Source organism: Oncorhynchus keta, chromosome 12 (genome assembly GCF_023373465.1).
Source record: "Oncorhynchus keta strain PuntledgeMale-10-30-2019 chromosome 12, Oket_V2, whole genome shotgun sequence".
Classification (NCBI taxonomy): Eukaryota; Metazoa; Chordata; class Actinopteri; order Salmoniformes; family Salmonidae; genus Oncorhynchus; species Oncorhynchus keta.
In genome coordinates, this window is record NC_068432.1 from 10,467,409 (window position 1) to 10,488,852 (window position 21,444).

The window sequence follows — 21,444 nt, forward strand, 5'->3', positions numbered from 1 at the left end:
CAGTACTGGGAAATAAGGAGATGGAGACTATTCTGACAGATATACCCATACAGTCAGTACTGGGAAATAAGGACATGGAGACTATTCTGACAGATATACCCATACAGTCAGTACTGGGAAATAAGGACATGGAGACTACTCTGACAGAGATACCCATACAGTCAGTACTGGGAAATAAGGACATGGAGACTACTCTGACAGAGATACCCATACAGTCAGTACTGGGAAATAAGGACATGGAGACTACTCTGACAGAGATACCCATACAGTCAGTACTGGGAAATAAGGAGATGGAGACTACTCTGACAGAGATACTCATACAGTCAGTACTGGGAAATAAGGAGATGGAGACTACTCTGACAGAGATAACCATACAGTCAGTACTGGGAAATAAGGACATGGAGACTACTCTGACAGATATACCCATACAGTCAGTACTGGGAAATAAGGACATGGAGACTACTCTGACAGAGATACTCATACAGTCAGTACTGGGAAATAAGGACATGGAGACTACTCTGACAGAGATACTCATACAGTCAGTACTGGGAAATAAGGACATGGAGACTACTCTGACAGAGATACCCATACAGTCAGTACTGGGAAATAAGGACATGGAGACTACTCTGACAGAGATACTCCTACAGTCAGTACTGGGAAATAAGGACATGGAGACTACTCTGACAGAGATACCCATACAGTCAGTACTGGGAAATAAGGAGATGGAGACTACTCTGACAGAGATACTCATACAGTCAGTACTGGGAAATAAGGAGATGGAGACTACTCTGACAGAGATAACCATACAGTCAGTACTGGGAAATAAGGACATGGAGACTACTCTGACAGAGATACTCATACAGTCAGTACTGGGAAATAAGGACATGGAGACTACTCTGACAGAGATACTCATACAGTCAGTACTGGGAAATAAGGACATGGAGACTACTCTGACAGAGATACCCATACAGTCAGTACTGGGAAATAAGGACATGGAGACTACTCTGAAAGAGATACCCATACAGTCAGTACTGGGAAATAAGGACATGGAGACTACTCTGACAGAGATACCCATACAGTCAGTACTGGGAAATAAGGACATGGAGACTACTCTGACAGAGATACCCATACAGTCAGTACTGGGAAATAAGGACATGGAGACTACTCTGACAGAGATACCCATACAGTCAGTACTGGGAAATAAGGACATGGAGACTACTCTGACAGAGATACCCATACAGTCAGTACTGGGAAATAAGGACATGGAGACTACTCTGACAGAGATACTCATACAGTCACTACTGGGAAATAAGGAGATGGAGACTACTCTGACAGAGATAACCATACAGTCAGTACTGGGGAATAAGGACATGGAGACTACTCTGACAGAGATACTCATACAGTCAGTACTGGGAAATAAGGACATGGAGACTACTCTGACAGAGATACTCATACAGTCACTACTGGGAAATAAGGAGATGGAGACTACTCTGACAGAGATAACCATACAGTCAGTACTGGGAAATAAGGACATGGAGACTACTCTGACAGAGATACCCATACAGTCAGTACTGAGAAATAAGGACATGGAGACTACTCTGACAGAGATACTCATACAGTCAGTACTGGGAAATAAGGAGATGGAGACTACTCTGACAGAGATAACAATACAGTCAGTACTGGGAAATAAGGACATGGAGACTACTCTGACAGAGATACTCATACAGTCAGTACTGGGAAATAAGGACATGGAGACTACTCTGACAGAGATACTCATACAGTCAGTACTGGGAAATAAGGACATGGAGACTACTCTGACAGAGATACTCATACAGTCACTACTGGGAAATAAGGACATGGAGACTACTCTGACAGAGATACCCATACAGTCAGTACTGGGAAATAAGGACATGGAGACTACTCTGACAGAGATACTCATACAGTCAGTACTGGGAAATAAGGAGATGGAGACTACTCTGACAGAGATAACCATACAGTCAGTACTGGGAAATAAGGACATGGAGACTACTCTGACAGAGATACTCATACAGTCAGTACTGGGAAATAAGGAGATGGAGACTACTCTGACGGAGATACTCATACAGTCACTACTGGGAAATAAGGACATGGAGACTACTCTGACAGAGATACTCATACAGTCAGTACTGGGAAATAAGGACATGGAGACTACTCTGACAGAGATACTCATACAGTCAGTACTGGGAAATAAGGAGATGGAGACTACTCTGACAGGGATACCCATACAGTCAGTACTGGGAAATAAGGACATGGAGACTACTCTGACAGAGATACCCATACAGTCAGTACTGGGAAATAAGGACATGGAGACTACTCTGACAGAGATACTCATACAGTCAGTACTGGGAAAGAAGGACATGGAGACTACTCTGACAGAGATACCCATACAGTCAGTACTGGGAAATAAGGACATGGAGACTACTCTGACAGAGATAACCATACAGTCAGTACTGGGAAATAAGGACATGGAGACTACTCTGACAGGGATACCCATACAGTCAGTACTGGGAAATAAGGACATGGAGACTACTCTGACAGAGATACCCATACAGTCAGTACTGGGAAATAAGGACATGGAGACTACTCTGACAGAGATACTCATACAGTCAGTACTGGGAAATAAGGACATGGAGACTACTCTGACAGAGATACTCATACAGTCAGTACTGGGAAATAAGGACATGGAGACTACTCTGACAGAGATACCCATACAGTCAGTACTGGGAAATAAGGACATGGAGACTACTCTGACAGAGATACTCATACAGTCAGTACTGGGAAATAAGGACATGGAGACTACTCTGACAGAGATACTCTTACAGTCAGTACTGGGAAATAAGGACATGGAGACTACTCTGACAGAGATACTCATACAGTCAGTACTGGGAAATAAGGACATGGAGACTACTCTGACAGAGATACCCATACAGTCAGTACTGGGAAATAAGGACATGGAGACTACTCTGACAGAGATACTCATACAGTCAGTACTGGGAAATAAGGACATGGAGACTACTCTGACAGAGATACTCATACAGTCAGTACTGGGAAATAAGGACATGGAGACTACTCTGACAGAGATACCCATACAGTCAGTACTGGGAAATAAGGACATGGAGACTACTCTGACAGAGATACTCATACAGTCAGTACTGGGAAATAAGGACATGGAGACTACTCTGACAGAGATACTCATACAGTCAGTACTGGGAAATAAGGACATGGAGACTACTCTGACAGAGATACTCATACAGTCAGTACTGGGAAATAAGGACATGGAGACTACTCTGACAGAGATACTCATACAGTCAGTACTGGGAAATAAGGACATGGAGACTACTCTGACAGAGATACTCATACAGTCAGTACTGGGAAATAAGGACATGGAGACTACTCTGACAGAGATACCCATACAGTCAGTACTGGGAAATAAGGACATGGAGACTACTCTGACAGAGATACCCATACAGTCAGTACTGGGAAATAAGGACATGGAGACTACTCTGACAGAGATACTCATACAGTCAGTACTGGGAAATAAGGACATGGAGACTACTCTGACAGAGATACCCATACAGTCAGTACTGGGAAATAAGGACATGGAGACTACTCTGACAGAGATACTCATACAGTCAGTACTGGGAAATAAGGACATGGAGACTACTCTGACAGAGATACCCATACAGTCACTACTGGGAAATAAGGACATGGAGACTACTCTGACAGAGATACCCATACAGTCAGTACTGGGAAATAAGGACATGGAGACTACTCTGACAGAGATACTCATACAGTCAGTACTGGGAAATAAGGACATGGAGACTACTCTGACAGAGATACCCATACAGTCAGTACTGGGAAATAAGGACATGGAGACTACTCTGACAGAGATACTCATACAGTCAGTACTGGGAAATAAGGACATGGAGACTACTCTGACAGAGATACCCATACAGTCACTACTGGGAAATAAGGACATGGAGACTACTCTGACAGAGATACCCATACAGTCACTACTGGGAAATAAGGAGATGGTAAAATAAATATACAATAGACAAAATCAGTGGATTAATTTCTCTCTGAAGACATGGTTTAGGGTAGTTAAGCAAAATCATTTAGACAGAGAGATCAAACTGCTGAGTTGGCCCGCATACGACCCCAGCTTCATCCCTGCAACTCAGGACAGCAGGTTTAAACAATGGACGCAGAAAGGCATCACATCATTCAGTACAATTATAAGGAATGGGAACCTAGATAACTTCCAGGACCTAAGTAAATAAAACATGGCTTGGATAAACAAGATTTTTACAGATACCTACAAGTTCGACACTATTTCTTAAGGGAGATAAAAGTGACTGACCCTCGAGCACCTCCAAAATTAATCCAAGTATTCACTAACGCATACAACTTGGGGAATAACAAAAAAACTATTTCAAATCTCTACTTGGGTATTCAACCTTCAAGGAAACATTCTACAAACTATATTAAAAAGAAATGGGAGGAACTTAACATTGAAATAACTGATGAAACATGGTTGAACATAATAGGACTCAACATAGCTCCACCAACTCAAGGTCATGGAGAGAATTCTGATGGAAGAATGTTATACGTTTCTTCATAACACCTGAACTGAAATCAAAACAGACTGGCTCACTACACCCTTGTTGGAGAGAATGCGGTCTATTGAGGGCGGACCACTCTCATATCTTTTGGACTTGCCCCACAATCGAAACTTACTGGGGAGAAATAAGATCTAACATTGGAAAAATAATGGGATTTGACATAGAACAAACATTCATTTCTTTGTACATGGGTGAAATACCTAACACAATAGAGAAAAGTACCTCTTGAAGGTCCTACTGGCAGCCAGTAAAAAAGCCATCACTAGGAAATGGCTACAAAAAGACCCTCCCACAGTGACACAGTGGATAGACATTGTAGAAGAAATACACCACATGGAGCGTATGACCTTTGCTTTAAGAAATGGGTTTCGTACTTGGTAAAGGTCTAATTCAAAGATGTCAATGTAACTAATATGAGGATATGATGATAAAGGTATGAAGTGCACTGTAACTGCCAGATCTTTTTGACTTTATTTGTACTTTCTTTGTGTTCCTACAATAAAACAAAGTATTAAAAAAAGCATCTCAGAGTAGGAGTGCTAATCTAGGATATGTTTTGCCATTTTGATTATAATGAATAAGATTATATGGACAGATCCTAGATCAGCATTCCTACTCTGAGATGCTTTGAGGAAACCAGCACTGATCCTAGATCAGCACTTCTACACTGTGACACTTCATGAATCTGGGCCCAGATGTTACATTGCAGATAGGAAAGGAAGAGTTTATTGACACCCAGCAGCTGTCTGTGCCTGACCCTGTTGTTGGTGGATGAAAGCTTCACATTTAGGCCTTGTGCTGGAATGGGTTGCCAGATTGGGTTGTGGTGCTGGATAAGAGGCTCTGTCTTGGCATGAGTGTGGTGTGAGGAGCAGTACTTCGATCCAGACTATAAAGCTGGTGATACACAAATGGACTATATATACTACTGTTCAAAAGTTTGGGGTCATTTAGACATTTCCTTGTTTTTGAAAGAAAAGCTAATTATTTTGTCCATTAAAATATCATGAAATTGATCAGAAATACAGTGTAGACATTGTTAATGTTGTAAATGACAATTGTAGCTGAAAACGGCAGATTTTTTATGGAATATCTACCTAGCCCCATTATCAGCAACCATCACTCCGGTGTTCCAATGGCACGTGTGTTAGTTAATCCAAGTTTAGCATTTTAAAAGGCTACTTGATCATTAGAAACCCTTTTTGCAATTATGTTAGCACAACTAAACACTGTTGTCCTGATTTAAAGAAGCAATAAAACTGTCCTTGTTTAGACTAGATGAGTATCTGGAGCATCAAATGATTGCATTGCCTGGTTCACCAACTAATTCTCTGATAGAGTTTAGTGTGTCAAATCGGAGGGCCTGTTGTCCGGACCTCTGGCAGTCTCTATGGGGGTGCCACAGGGTTCAATTCTCAGGCCGACTCTCTTCTCTGTATACATCAATGATGTCTCTCTTGCTGCTGGAGATTCTCTGATCCACCTCTATGCAGACGACACCATTCTGTATACTTCTGGCCCCTCTTTGGACACTCTTTTTCAGTTCTGCCCACAATTTTTCTTTAGGTTTGATGTCAGGGCTTTGTGATGGCCACTCCAATACCTTGACTTTGTTGTCCTTAAGCCATTTTGCCACAACTTTGGAAGTATGCTTGGGGTCATTGTCCATTTGGAAGACCCATTTGCGACCAAGCTTTAACTTCCTGACTGATGTCTTGAGATGTTGCTTCAATATATCCACATGATTTTCCTTTCTCATGGTGTGATCTATTTTGTGAAGTGCACCAGTCCCTCCTGCAGCAAAGCACCCCCACAACATGATGCTGCCACCCCAGTGCTTCACGGTTGGGATGGTGTTCTTCGGCTTGCAAGCATCCCTCTTTTCCTCCAAATACAACGATGGTCATTATGGCCAAACGGTTCTATTTCTGTTTCATCAGACCAGAGGCCATTTCTCCAAAAAGTAAGACATTTGTCCTCATGTGCAGTTGCAAACCATAGCCTGGCTTTTTTATGGCGGCTTCTTCTTTGCTGAGCTGCCTTTCAGGTTATGTTGATATAGGACTTGTGTTACTGTGAATATAGATACTTTTGTACCTGTTTTCTCCAGCATCTTCACAAGGTCTTTTGCTGTTGTTCTGGGATTGATTTGCACTTTTCGCACCAAAGTACGTTCGCCTCTAGGAGACAGAACGCGTCTTCTTCCTGAGCGGTATGACGGCTGCGTGGTCCCATGGTGTTTATACTTGCATACTATTGTTTGTACAGATGAACGTGGTACCTTCAGGCATTTAAAAATTGCTCCCAAGGATGAACTAAACTTGTGGAGGTCTACCATTTATTTTCTGAGGTCTTGGCTGATTTCTTTAGATTTTCCAATGATGTCAAGCAAAGAGACACTGAGTTTGAAGGTAGGCCTTGAAATACATCCACAGGTACACCTCCAAATGACTTAAATTATGTCAATTAGCCTATCAGAAGCTTCTAAAGCCATGACATAATTTTCTGGAATTTTCCAAGCTGTTTAAAGGCAGAGTCAACTTTTTGTGAACTTCTGATCCACTGGAATTGTGATACAGTGAATTATAAGTGAAATAATCTCTCTGTAAACAATTGTTTGAAAAATGACTTGTGTCATGCACAAAGTAGATGCCCTAACCGACTTGCCAAAGCTATAGTTTGTTAACAAGAAATTTGTGGAGTGGTTGAAAAACAAGTTTAAATGACTCCAACCTAAGTGCATGTAAACGTCCGACTTCAACTGCATGTGAATGGTGCCTAGCAGCACAGTTGCTTCAATGCAATTTTAGACACACATACTTCATGTCTCTTTAATGTAAATGTTTTCATGTATTTTAAAGGGGGTTTCATTATGAGCTGTATAGATAGACACCACCCTGGTCTCCCGAACAGCAGCAACTGACACTTGAAATGACATGACCAGAATGCCCAGGGTCCAAAGTTGAAGCGTCTCAGAGTAGATGTGATGATCTGGTACAGGGTCTGTATCTACAAAGCATCTTAGAGTAAAAGTACTGATCTAAGGTCAGTTTAGCATTTTATATCATCATGATTAATATTATATGTACAGATCCTGGATAGCCACTCCTACTCTGAGAACCTTTATGAATACAGGCCCAAAGCTACTGTGCTGTCTGACAGCCAAATACAGTCATCTCACTCTGTCTCTTTATTCATGAGCCTTTTGAGTGTCGATGTGTCTCTAGCCTGGTCCCAGATCTGTTTGTACTTGCCATGCCAACACACATTAGGACGAGGCTAATGTGTCTCTACATTGAATACTAAAGTAAACACTTGCATTCAGCTGCCTCCTATTTATTTATAACTATTTGCATTGACAATACAGTGAAGGACAGGTTTTAAATTGTGATTGCTTGAAATGTATCCCATTTTGGACAATCCACTGCATGTAGATTGGCGTGTTTGTTAATTATTTCTTAGTGGGTGCGTCATTTCTTCTTTGTTAGAACCATAATAACCACAATTGGAGGAAGTCCATTCTACTACTAGGGTCTTTGAAAGGTTAGTCAACGTCTTTGGTGTGTGTGTGTTGGTCAGGTGACAGGTCGGAGTTATGCTCACTGGGATCAGAGAGAGAGGGAGTCTTTTCATTCAGACAACTAACTGTAGTCATGGAGATCTGAAATAATAGCTGCCTGATTAAGCTTTCTCAGCCAGAGCCTAATTTCATTAGACGGTTTACTTGTGGATTACAATCATGGTGTGTGTTTGTTTGGCTGTGCGTGTGTGAGATCAGGGAACTGGTTTTCGTTCCGATTCTCTTGCCTTCTCCATGATGTGCACTTGTTCACTCGTTCACATGGACTTAAAGGTCACAGGTGTAAGATATATGGTGGGAACTCCCTTGTGCCCGTGGAGGCAACAGTGTAGAATTCTAGCAACCAGGAAATGGCAAAGTGATTTCCACTAGATAACATAGCCACAAAGTAAGAACAGCTTTCCCATTTTTAAAACAGATGCCGCTCTGGCAGGAGAAGTCAATAGGCAAATATCACAGCCAATCACAACACTGGTGGGTAAACACTACTGTGAAACACTGTCATTCCACTGTTACTGCATATATGTTACGGATATTTTCTGAAATTACATTGCAAAAAATAAAACAATTCCTGTGTTGCACATTTAAACTAGTTATAGGCTATGTGTTATGACATGTTTTATCTTGGTCATAGCCACGATGCGAAGCCATGATAAAAATGTCATAACACATGGACTTGAGTGTTTTAATGCTTTTATACAATGGGTTACCAGCATTTAAAAGAAAGATTATTTCCTAAACCATACATTAAAAAAAATGTGATGATACTTTCAGACACTGTGCAAGTGCAATTTCAGATGTTCTATGGTCGTTAGTTCTATTCGTCTTGACTGCCATGTAAAGCAAAACTATCCAAGCGCTGTGGTTAATCGTTCCAGTGCTTTGCAGGTTGCTATGACAAACAAAATGGATGCTATGGAGGCTCTTCCCATCTTGCTTGCTAGCCAACTATAGCTAACACAATCACTTCAGACTGATGCTGGAAAATTTTACCAGTTTTTCTATTGACATTTCTTTGTATATATCCGTAAAAATTATGTTGATTCATGATTTCAACTGGCTAAGAAAAGCTGCCTGTCTGTCTCGTCCTGACTTCCGACACGTTCATTATAATGGGACACAATGTTGCAAATGTCAGAGATAATGTCTAGATGCTTTTTACAGTGGAGATCAAGTTTACAAATTGGCAGATGAGACAGTGGATCTGTAAGAGTAGTAGCAGTAGTAGTGTGTTGCTAGGTAACGATGTAAACAATGCCACTTTTTATGTGGCCATGTGTATGATGTATAGTATATCATGGGCAGGATAGACTAACAATTGAATTCCTAACCACCCGTTGTATGAAATGCTTTTAATAAGGAGCGAACGAGTGCACATTTAAAAGAAGGGAAATGAATCGGACCAGAGCACAGGTCCGAAAGCCCCTGTGCAATGGATGATCAGTCCAGAAGAAAACTGCAGAAGTCATAGCCTGAAATGGCACCCTATTCCCTATTTAGTGCACTACTTCTATGGCTATAAGTAATTCACTATCTCGGAATATGGTGCCATGCAATTTCAGACATCCATACCACCTGAGCCACGGCTTGTTCACCCTGTTACCTTCCAGAAGGCGAGGTCAGCACAAATGCATCAAAGCTAGGACCGAGAGACTGAAAATCAGCTTCTATCTCAAGGCCATCAGACTGTTAAATAGCCATCACTAGCCGGCTACCACCCGGTTACTCATTCCTGCACCTTAGAGGCTACTGCTCTACAGTATATACATAGACATGGAATCACTGGTCACTTTAATAATGGAACACTAGTCACTTTAATAATGTTTACATACTGCTTTACTCATTTTCATATGTATATACTGTATTATATTCTACTGTATTTTAGTCAATGCCACGCCAACATTGCCGTCCTAATATTTATATATTTCTTAACTCCATTCTTTTACTTTAGATTTGTGTGTATTGTTGTGAATTGTTAGATATTACTGCACTGTTGGAGCTAGGAACACAAGCATTTCGCTACATGCGCAACAACATCTGCTAAACATGGTTATGTGACCAATACGGTTTGATTTGATAGCCATACTACATATTACATCCAATGACAACTGCTTTGTGGACATGTTAATTCATGTAGAGTCATGTCTTTAATCTTGCAATGTAATGGGGGGTCTGACAACAAGCATATGTGTGTACCCTCGCTCTCCGTGGGCAGAAAGGTTTATCGTTTTATACACATTAATTCCAATTGATTAAAGTGGTATTCCTCTAACCATAGACAGTGTGGGGTCTATTCCACCAATCACCACAGGACAATAGACTCTAGCCATCTATCCCGTGAGAACCACAGTATAGAGAGAACCCTGTGTTGAATATTTACCATTAGTGAGACTGTGCCAGTGGTCAACACAACTGCGTATGGACTACATATGCCCCCCAGCAGTGGTAGTTCAAATCCCCTCTGGGCCAGTTTCTACGTGTGCATATGTCCTGTAGGTCTGATATGCATGTCTATAATTTTTTTTTCTATTCCAGGAGCCTCACATGGTGACTTCTAATGTCCTGGAATAAACCGGAAGCTGAACCATGGTCATTCTGCAACAGGTACAGAGTAGAATTCTTTATTTCTCACTCGATCTCTCTTTCAAACATACGCATACTCGCACACACACACACACACACACACACACACACACACACACACACACACACACACACACACACACACACACACACACACACACACACACACACACACACACACACACACACACACACACACACACACACACACCCTATGGACGACCTTTGCAGGTGAGACTTCATTTAAATGCTAAAAGGATAGGGGCTATGTTGTGTTATCAGCTGGCCCACCAGAGGACACAGTGAGATCTGTTGTGACACGTTAAAATACCAAACATAGCATGAGCTAACAGGCACCCTCAGTCTCCCATCATTAGTCAGACAGGGTTTGTGGAACTTTAAACGTCACTTTATCCAGGTTTTTTAAAGGGATAGTTCATCGATTACATTTTTTGTTTGACAAAAATAAAGTTTAACAAAAATAAAGTGTGGATTGCTGTCACTTGTTGTCCATAGACTGCTTTCAAGGTAAGGATACAAATATTAAAATATGTAAAATCTCTGAACTATCCTGAGTAGGCTACCTCAATGTCAAGAGCCTAGCCATGAATCATGCATCTCATGCCCTCAGTAAGACATCTGTGATGTCCAGACAGAGGGATGGTGACATGGACGTTTCACCTCAATTTGGTTTTGCAATGCAATATTTTATGTTTTTTAGTGCTAATGCCATCTTTTTCTAGCAAAGCTGGTAACCAGGTTTTGGGGAGTCAAAGTAATTCTTAAAGCAATGCACATTTGGTTTCATTTACTCAATGAAACTTTGTTTGCAATGATAGAAAAAAAACTTGACTCAATACGAGCATAGACATGTTTTGGTGTAGAGCAAAACTAATGTTTTTGACAAAATGAATGGTGCTTTCTTGATTGATTCGGTACTAAATGTTTTGTTGTTTTCCGGTTCATTGGATCTACATGTGGTTGGGTGGTTTGTGAGAGATGGAATAACAGCACGGTTAGTGTGTGTCCAGCATGTTAAAACAGAACAACAGTAAATAAAGTCGTCACCCACCCACAATGCCTCCTTGGCCCAATTGAGATATTGCGTGTGACTAACACATTTCTGTTAATTACAGTGCCTTGCGAAAGTATTCGGCCCCCTTGAACTTTGCGACCTTTTGCCACATTTCAGGCTTCAAACATAAAGATATAAAACTGTATTTTTTTGTGAAGACACAATCATGAAGTGGAACGACATTTATTGGATATTACAAACTTTTTTAACAAATCAAAAACGGATAAATTGGGCGTGCAAAAGTTCAAGGGGGCCGAATACTTTCGCAAGGCACTGTACTATATAGCTCCTGCCTTGGGCCAATCAGGGTTATTTTGTAAATGCCAGATCTCTATGGTATCATTCGCCCAAATTTTGTCAAAATCAGGCCGGTGCTGTCTGAGATATCATATGTCACTAACGTACTAACGAACAGATCCACAGTCCCCTCTTCGATTTCAATGTGGGGGACAATAAAAACAACATGGCAGCTTAACACTAAAATGTGACCAAACCCATTCTCTGACTGGGGCTGATTTCCTAATCTCACCTTGATCGACAGCAGGGATTTATAGTAGGCTGCTCAACCTAGCCCTCTTATAAGGTTCTGTTTATCTGTTTACTTTGCCTCCCATTACATTGAAATAATCACTGATTTGGCACAGGAGGTTTGTGGCATAGGCCTTGCTTTCACCAATCATAATTTAGAGTTGTGATAACAAGGACTGAAGGAGGGAAGGATGCATTTTCAAAATATTCAAACCTTCTCGAAACAGCCCCACCTCCTCCTAGCAACAAGTGATATGTTACATCACTTCCTATAAAGTCTGCATTTGGACGAGGCTAAGCCTGCAGCCACCTAATTTCCCTTATTGGAAATTGTCAGTCTTCAAATTAGCCAACGTATTTCATGCAGAACAATACGCAAGACTAAAACATACTTTATTTTATTTGGATTGACCTTCTTGGTTATTTTAGGAAATGCACAGAAAATAGCTTTGAAAAATACTATTGTGTCAGGAGGGAATATGAGGTGCATTGACTCTGTACCGGTACACCCCTGTATATAGTCTCCACATTGACTCTGTACCGGTACCCCCCCTGTATATAGTCTCCACATTGACTCTGTACCGGCACCCCCCTGTATATAGTCTCCACATTGACTCTGTACCGGTACACCCCTGTATATAGTCTCCACATTGACTCTGTACCGGTACCCCCTGTATATAGTCTCCACATTGACTCTGTACCGGTACCCCCTGTATATAGTCTCCACATTGACTCTGTACCGGTACACCCCTGTATATAGTCTCCACATTGACTCTGTACCGGTACACCCCTGTATATAGTCTCCACATTGACTCTGTACCGGTACCCCCCCCTGTATATAGTCTCCACATTGACTCTGTACCGGTACCCCCCTGTATATAGTCTCCACATTGACTCTGTACCGGTACCCCCCTGTATATAGTCTCCACATTGACTCTGTACCGGTACCCCCCTGTATATAGTCTCCACATTGACTCTGTACCGGTACCCCCCTGTATATAGTCTCCACATTGACTCTGTACCGGTACCCCCCTGTATATAGTCTCCACATTGACTCTGTACCGGTACCCCCCTGTATATAGTCTCCACATTGACTCTGTACCGGTACCCCCTGTATATAGTCTCCACATTGACTCTGTACCGGTACCCCCCTGTATATAGTCTCCACATTGACTCTGTACCGGTACCCCCTGTATATAGTCTCCACATTGACTCTGTACCGGTACCCCCCTGTATATAGTCTCCACATTGACTCTGTACCGGTACCCCCCTGTATATAGTCTCCACATTGACTCTGTACCGGTACCCCCCTGTATATAGTCTCCACATTGACTCTGTACCGGTACCCCCCTGTATATAGTCTCCACATTGACTCTGTACCGGTACCCCCCTGTATATAGTCTCCACATTGACTCTGTACCGGTACCCCCCTGTATATAGTCTCCACATTGACTCTGTACCGGTACCCCCCTGTATATAGTCTCCACATTGACTCTGTACCGGTACCCCCCTGTATATAGTCTCCACATTGACTCTGTACCGGTACCCCCCTGTATATAGTCTCCACATTGACTCTGTACCGGTACCCCCTGTATATAGTCTCCACATTGACTCTGTACCGGTACCCCCTGTATATAGTCTCCACATTGACTCTGTACCGGTACCCCCTGTATATAGTCTCCACATTGACTCTGTACCGGTACCCCCCCTGTATATAGTCTCCACATTGACTCTGTACCGGTACCCCCCCTGTATATAGTCTCCACATTGTTATTTTACTGCTGCTCTTTAATTACTTGTTACTACTATTTCTTATTCTTATCCATATTTTTTTGTTAAGCTGCATTGTTGGTTAGGGGGCTCGTAAGTAAGCATTTCAATGTAAGGTCTACAGCTGTTGTATTCGGCGCATGTGACTAATACAATTTGATTTGATGAAGTGTGATATTGCTCCACTCTTGTGACCTTAGACTTTTGAGTCTGTTGGCAGAGTGAGATGTTACTAGTGGATTTTATTATATAACTATTGTAATAACTATATAACTATTGTAATAACTATATAACTATTGTAATAACTATATAACTATTGTAATAACTATATAACTATTGTAATAACTCTATAACTATTGTAATGTAATCACATTCTCATCAAGTATGTACTTCAGTAAATACGAAACAATGTGTTTTGAAATGCATTTTAATTTGAAAGTATATTGACGACAAGTCCAGGGTGTAACGTGGGGATTAAAAAAACATGAAAATCACATCCTGGAACAGAGCTAGACCCGCCCCTATTAGACAATATATTGAAATCATGTTCTTAATATATTGGAATGGCAAATGTAATGTATTCAGTTCTCGAAAAGATCTAGCAGATTCAATTGCTGAATTAGTTTTCTGAGAATTCCTTCCTGATCACTGGTGGTATTTGTGGTTGCGTTCCAGGGAGACTATGTCTGGTTGGACCTCAAGACGGGCCGGGAGTTCGTCGTTCCGGTGGGAGCCGTGGTCAAGCTCTGTGACTCGGGACAGATCCAGGTGCTGGACGACGAGGGGAGGGTGAGTCCACACAAAAGTTGACAATGACAAGACATGATGAGACATTGACAAGACGTTACAAGACGGTGACAATACGTTGACAAAACATTGACGCGACGTTGATGAAACAAGACTTTGGCCTTGTTCGAATACTCCTGAAATACATCTCATTCCTCCTTTCCTTGAAGTTATCATTACATGACATAATTGAAAGTAATGCCATGGAAAGCTTGCTTACACCTATCCAGTCATGTTATATCATTGATTACTCCAATGAAGGAAGGATTCAAACAGGGCCTTTACTTGATCTAACAAACCGACATGGACACACAGTAGCCTATGACACCATAGTTCCTCAATGGCTGTGACTGTTCCCCCATCAGGAGCACTGGATCTTGCCCCAGAATGCCACCAACATTAAGCCCATGCATCCCACTTCCATCCACGGGGTGGAGGACATGATCCGCCTGGGGGACCTCAACGAGGCCGGGATCCTGCGCAATCTGCTCATCCGCTACAACGAGTGTGTCATCTATGTGAGTCACCCCTGCAACACTGTCTGCTCGCTTTTGGTACCACTACAGGACCACCATTTTATATTGTATGAGTCCTTCAAACAACAAGGAAGTGTGGTATAGAACGTATTCTATAAAACATAGTGACCTTGTTTAGTGATGTGTAGCTCATGTTGTTGATGTATGATAAACTGTTATAGGATTTGTCTGCTTGGTTATTTGACTTACTTTCTTAAATAGTTATGCTAACATATTGGTTATGTTCTTCCACTCTTCCCCTGGCCACAACACCCGACTGGTTCCTTAGCTTACCTGCCTAGTTGTGTCTCAACAGTTTGAAACCATTTCCTCTCCTCATGTTCTTTCCCCCAGTAACACTGCTCTGGCAGGACACATGATGAAAACGTGTCCAGTCCATTGTGGTACTGGGGGTTCTTGGAACTCCCTCTCCCGGATCCGGGGGAATTGTCATCAACTGCCACTAATTAGCATAACGCAACGGACAAATAATATTACTAGAAAATATTCATATTCATGAAATCACAAGTGAAATATATTGAAACACAGCTTAGCCTTTTGTTAATCACCCTGTCATCTCAGAGTTTGAAATGATGCTTTACAGCCAAAGCAAGACAAGCATTTGTGTAAGTTTATAGATAGCCTAGCATAGCATTATGCCTAGCTAGCAGGCAGCTTGGTCACGAAAATCAGAAAAGCAATCAAATTAAATCGTTTACCTTTGATGAGCTTTGGATGTTTTCACTCACGAGACTCCCAGTTAGACAGCACATGTTCATTTTGTCCCATAAAGATTATTTTTATAGCCAAAATACCTCTGTTTGTACTTCACATTTGGTTGAGAAATCCACTGGAAACTGCGGTCACGACAATGCCGAAAAAGATTCCAAATTAGATCCATAATATCGACAGAAACATGGCAAACGTTTTTTATAATCAATCTTCAAGGTGTTTTTCAAATATCTATTCGACAATATATCAACCGGGACAGGTGACTTCTTAGTAGGAAAGAGAGAAACAATGGCCGCATTTGTCTATTACGCACAAATCACTCTGAGAGCCTCCAGCTGACCACTGACGCAATGTTGTCGTTCAGGCTCATTTTATCTAAATAAAAACCTGAAACTATGTATTGTGACACTAGACACATTAGGGAAGCCATAGAAAAAGGAATATGGTTGATATCCCATTCACTGCTCAATAGGGACGCATAGGAACGCAGAGCTTTCTAAATAAGAGTCCTTTCCTGATTGGATTGTCTCAGACTTTCGCCTGTAATATCAGTTCTGTTATACTCACAGACAATATTTTTACAGTTTTGTAAACTTTAGAGTGTTTTCTATCATAAGCTGTCATATGTTATATGCATATTCTAGCATCTTGTCCTGACAAAATAGCCCGTTTACTTTGCGAACGTTATTTTTCCAAAGATGAAAATAGTGCCCCCTAGTTCCAAGAGGTTTTTAAGGAAGCTGTTATAGAGTATTGAGACCCAGCCCCTGTGTGTGTGTCCCAGTCGGTCCCTCATCAACTATTATGGTTCTTTCCTCTCACTCTTCATCTCCCTCCCTATTTCTCTACATAGACAAATTGTGGGGGAAGGGTGAGTACAAACTACAGAAGAAAACCTTTTCTTTTTTTTAAGCAACATGCTAACAAGCTAGCCCATTTCATTAATGCTAGCACTCCTGCTAGCATCAATGAATGGCTATAATCTCTGCTGGGCTGAAGGCTGGCCTCTGCTTCAGGCTTAACCTTTGATCCAGCTTGTTAAGTGTGCTTTGACCACTGAAGCGTAAATGTCAAACACACATGAGCCTTTAGGGCCTTTAGAACGCAACAGAGCTTTGGCCTGGGCTTGGAGGTGCAACAAATCATGGGCTATTATGACTGATTATTATGTCTACATTTTGCACATTAAGGTGATTTTCAACCTAAATTCAGTTCAAGAACTTGAACTTCCAATGATTGACAGCTCTAATTTAACGATCAGTTGTCATCAGGCTTACAACACACTATCTCAGTGATCAAAATCCTAGTGACTACCCTAATCACAATCACAGTGAAAGAAAGCGATAAATCATGGCATCGCTAGCAACAAATCGTACTATCACTAGCAACAAATCAAGCGATCACTAAAGCCTCACGGATGACATCGTTGCCCTGATCTTGGCATGACCCTTGACCATTTCACATTTTGACTTTGACCTTTGCCTGCAGACTTACACAGGGTCAATTCTGGTGGCAGTAAACCCTTACCAGCTGCTGCCCATCTACACACCGGACCATATCCGCCTGTACACCAATAAGAAGATTGGGGAGATGCCACCTCACATCTTTGCCATTGCAGACAACTGTTACTTCAACATGCAAAGGAACAACAAGGACCAGTGCTGTATCATCAGGTTAGTGTATTGTATTGATGTGTGTGTGTTGTGTTCCTCTATTTAAGTGTATATGTGTTTGAGTTTCTGTGTGTGTGTGTGTGTGTGTGTGTGTGTGTGTGTGTGTGTGTGTGTGTGTGTGTGTGTGTGTGTGTGTGTGTGTGTGTGTGTGTGTGTGTGTGTGTGTGTGTGCGCGAGCGAGCGAGCACCTGCGTGCCTGCATGGGTGTTTGCCTGTCTGTCTGCCTCTGTACAGAAAAATATTGTATCTCCTCCTGTGTTCCTCAGTGGTGAGTCTGGGGCTGGTAAGACAGAGAGCACCAAGTTGATCCTGCAGTTCCTGGCAGCGATCAGTGGACAACACTCCTGGATAGAGCAACAGGTCCTGGAGGCCAACCCGATACTGGAAGGTCAGACTCAACATAGTGATGAGACACTAGAATGGGCTATTAATGGCAGCCATCTTGGTCAAATTACAAACCAGTCGAATTGAGAGAAAAAAAACAGACCAAGATTGCTGTCTTGTAGTTGTGTTTCTTGGATGCCAATGTCCATTCTAGTGTTCTATTGAATTCTGTGAGACTCACTACATGCACTGACATTTAATAGCTAGGGTGCTTGCTGTCTGTCTCTGCCTAGGCCAACTTGTCCTAGTGTTACATGGCAAGGTAAATGTTATGTAGAATGTAGAGAGTGTATGTAGAGAGGCAGTTTTAGGCTTTGTTTATGGTTTGTAACAAGGCTAGAATCACAGAAGCTGTGTAGGAAAAGCTGAACTTGGAATGCGTTCTTCAAAGACAGCTAGACAGATGTAGGATGTGCATGCCTTCCCCTGGAACTAGTACAGGGGTGAAGTAAACACCTCCCAGGCCATGAGTAGTGATCCTACAGTTTGGTGTTCAGCTTAAGCCTTTCTATGAAATCTAATGTGACCCAGAATTAACACAACAACTGGACCTCTTATCCAGGTCTAATGTCCTATTTGCACCTTCTAAAGTTTCTATCTGGGTACTCTACATGTGGACTGGGAAAAGGATGCATCGCCCTACAGTACATCCAGTCTATATCTCTCTTAGCTAATGTGACTGACCAGGGTTCGAAACCAGGGTATACTGCATGACACAATACTGTTAGCACTGTGTGCTAAAGCCCTAGGCATTCGCTTGGGGTCCCGCCAACCCAAATCTTCAGGGTCTCAGGCAAGGTTATTTATCACGCGAGCATGGTTCACTGAACTGCATCTGTTACGCTAACTCAAAGCTTTATTCTTTCATCCATGCAGCATTCGGGAACGCTAAGACTATTCGGAACGACAACTCCAGTCGCTTTGGGAAATACATCGACATTCACTTTAACAAGAGAGGGGCCATCGAGGGGGCCAAGATAGAACAGTACCTTCTGGAGAAGTCCAGAGTCTGCAGACAGGTAAGGGTCCAGGGGGAGGGGATATATAGGGGCCAGAATATAACAGTACATAATGGAGACGTCTCAAGTTTGCAGACAGATTCCCATTTTCTTCAACTTTGTACCCAATGAACATGACCCTGCTGTTACTCTTCCCACAGGCTGCGGATGAGAGGAACTACCATATTTTCTACTGTATGCTACGGGGCATGTCCCCAGAGCTGAAGAAAAAACTTGGCCTGGGACTCGCCACTGACTACCCCTACCTCACCATGGTGAGTAGTGTGTGTGTGAGTGTGTGTGTGAGCGCGTGTGTGAGCGTGCGTGTGCTACATTATGTGCGTGCACACATCTTTGTGTGTGTGTGTGTGTGTGTGTGTGTGTGTGTCAAATCAAGTTTTAATTGTCACATTCTTTAAAAAAACAGGTGTAGATGAACAATGAAATGCTTACATACGGGCCCTTCCAAACAGTGCAGAATAGGGAAAATTATAATATAAAAAAATATATAGAGAAAAATGTGTAATATGAGGAAAAAATACACAATGAGCAATGATAGCTTGGCTATATACATGGGGTAACAGTACTGGGTCTATGTGCAGGGGGAAGAGAGGAAATCGAGGTAGATATGTACATATAGGTAGGGGTCATGTGACTAGGCAACAGGATAGATAATCATCAGTAGCAGCAGCGTATGTGATGAGTGTGGAAGTGTCCCAGTATGTGTGTGGCGAATGTGTGTCCTGCGTGTATGTGCTGTGTGTGTGTTGGAGTGTCAGTGTAACTATGTGTGAGTGTGTGGTTAGAGTCCAGTGTGTGCATGGAGTCAAAAAGAGCAAAAAGGGTCAATGTAGATAGTCCGGGTAGCTATTTGGTTAACTATTTAGCAGTCTTATTGCTTGAGGGACTTAGCGCTCAGGTACAGCTTGCCGTGCAGTAGCAGAGAGAACAATCTATGACTTGGGAGCCTTTGACAATGTTTAGGGCCTTCCTCTGACACCTCCTGGTACTGTATCGATGTCCTGTGTGCATGTCTAGAACTCCCAGTGTACATGTGCATACACTCTGTGTGTACGCAAGTTTGTGTGCATCTAGGGCTGTGGTGGTCATGCCATTTTGTCAGCCGGTTATTGTCATGCAAACTACTGCTGGTCTCAAGGTAATTTACCCTAATTAACATAATCATGTTTAGCATCTCCTTCGAAACATCTACATTTAAACACGTCTGATAAATCAATTGAATATACCCCCTCACAACCAATCCATTATTTAAGGTCTAAAGAAACATATATTTATGTTATTTATTTAATGTATTATTTTTATTTATTTATTTAACATATATTCTGAAATATATTTCAGATGAACAATTTGAGTTGGGCTAATATATGTTATCTGACTATGCGTCAATGCCATAGGCTGTAGGCTTGTTCATTTAGCAGACAAGATATGCTTGCTTATAAATGCCGTGCCATTATTGTATGATTTTACAACTCCATTCCGGAGCGAGTGAGCATATGAAGTGGTTATGTTGAGCATAAAAGTGATCATTTGAAACAGGTCCTACATGCTAAATCTACAGTTATTTGCCAACATTAGTTGTGAATGACCTTTAGAATGTATTAGAAATCAAAACATATATGGGCTGCATGATGCGGCTACAAGCTATTGATTATTTGTTCCTTGCCACAGGCTGCACGCTCTGTTCTCTTATCAAGTGTTCATATTTTCAACCATCAGAGTATATTCTCTTTTGAATCTTGTTTGAACTAAAATGTCAAATTAGTTTCGCTTTAGAATGGCCCATTATCAAATGGGCAGGAACATGGTCAGGGGTAAAAATATATGTCATCCGTATGCACTCCAATAGCGAATAGAGGCTGCTTTCCCGCTGGATCACTCATGCCGGGTAGACTACTCTGGTTATTTCACTCTACACGTCAACCACTGTTTGATGACCATGCAGCCTCTCGCCATGGGTTCTGTATGCCATGGGTTCTCCAACCCTGTTCCTGCAACTACCCCGTGCTTGAGTTGAGAAACCAAGTGAAATATGTTTGGGAACATCGATAGTAACATGTTTACACAACGAAACACATTTAATGAATAAACTGTTATTGACAGCCCCTCCCTCTGCTTGCTCGAGAAAAGAATGAAGGAGA

At 41.8% G+C, this 21,444-nt stretch overlaps 2 protein-coding genes across 2 annotated transcripts in view; one reads left to right on the top strand and one right to left on the bottom strand.

Annotated features, from left to right (window-relative positions):
• Positions 1 to 21,444, bottom strand: part of LOC118390955 (glycerophosphodiester phosphodiesterase domain-containing protein 5-like) — a 248,573-nt gene that overhangs the window by 149,737 nt on the left and 77,392 nt on the right. The gene's annotated exons all lie outside the window — the stretch shown is intronic.
• LOC118391763 (unconventional myosin-VIIa-like) overlaps positions 1 to 21,444 on the top strand; it is an 83,881-nt gene that overhangs the window by 5,636 nt on the left and 56,801 nt on the right. The window contains exons 2-8 of the mRNA XM_052457716.1: positions 10,777 to 10,845; positions 14,873 to 14,986; positions 15,349 to 15,501; positions 17,719 to 17,903; positions 18,170 to 18,291; positions 19,164 to 19,306; positions 19,447 to 19,560. Of these exons, the coding sequence (XP_052313676.1) occupies positions 10,828 to 10,845; positions 14,873 to 14,986; positions 15,349 to 15,501; positions 17,719 to 17,903; positions 18,170 to 18,291; positions 19,164 to 19,306; positions 19,447 to 19,560 (849 nt within the window). The 5' untranslated portion in view covers positions 10,777 to 10,827. The remainder of the gene's footprint in view (positions 1 to 10,776; positions 10,846 to 14,872; positions 14,987 to 15,348; positions 15,502 to 17,718; positions 17,904 to 18,169; positions 18,292 to 19,163; positions 19,307 to 19,446; positions 19,561 to 21,444) is intronic.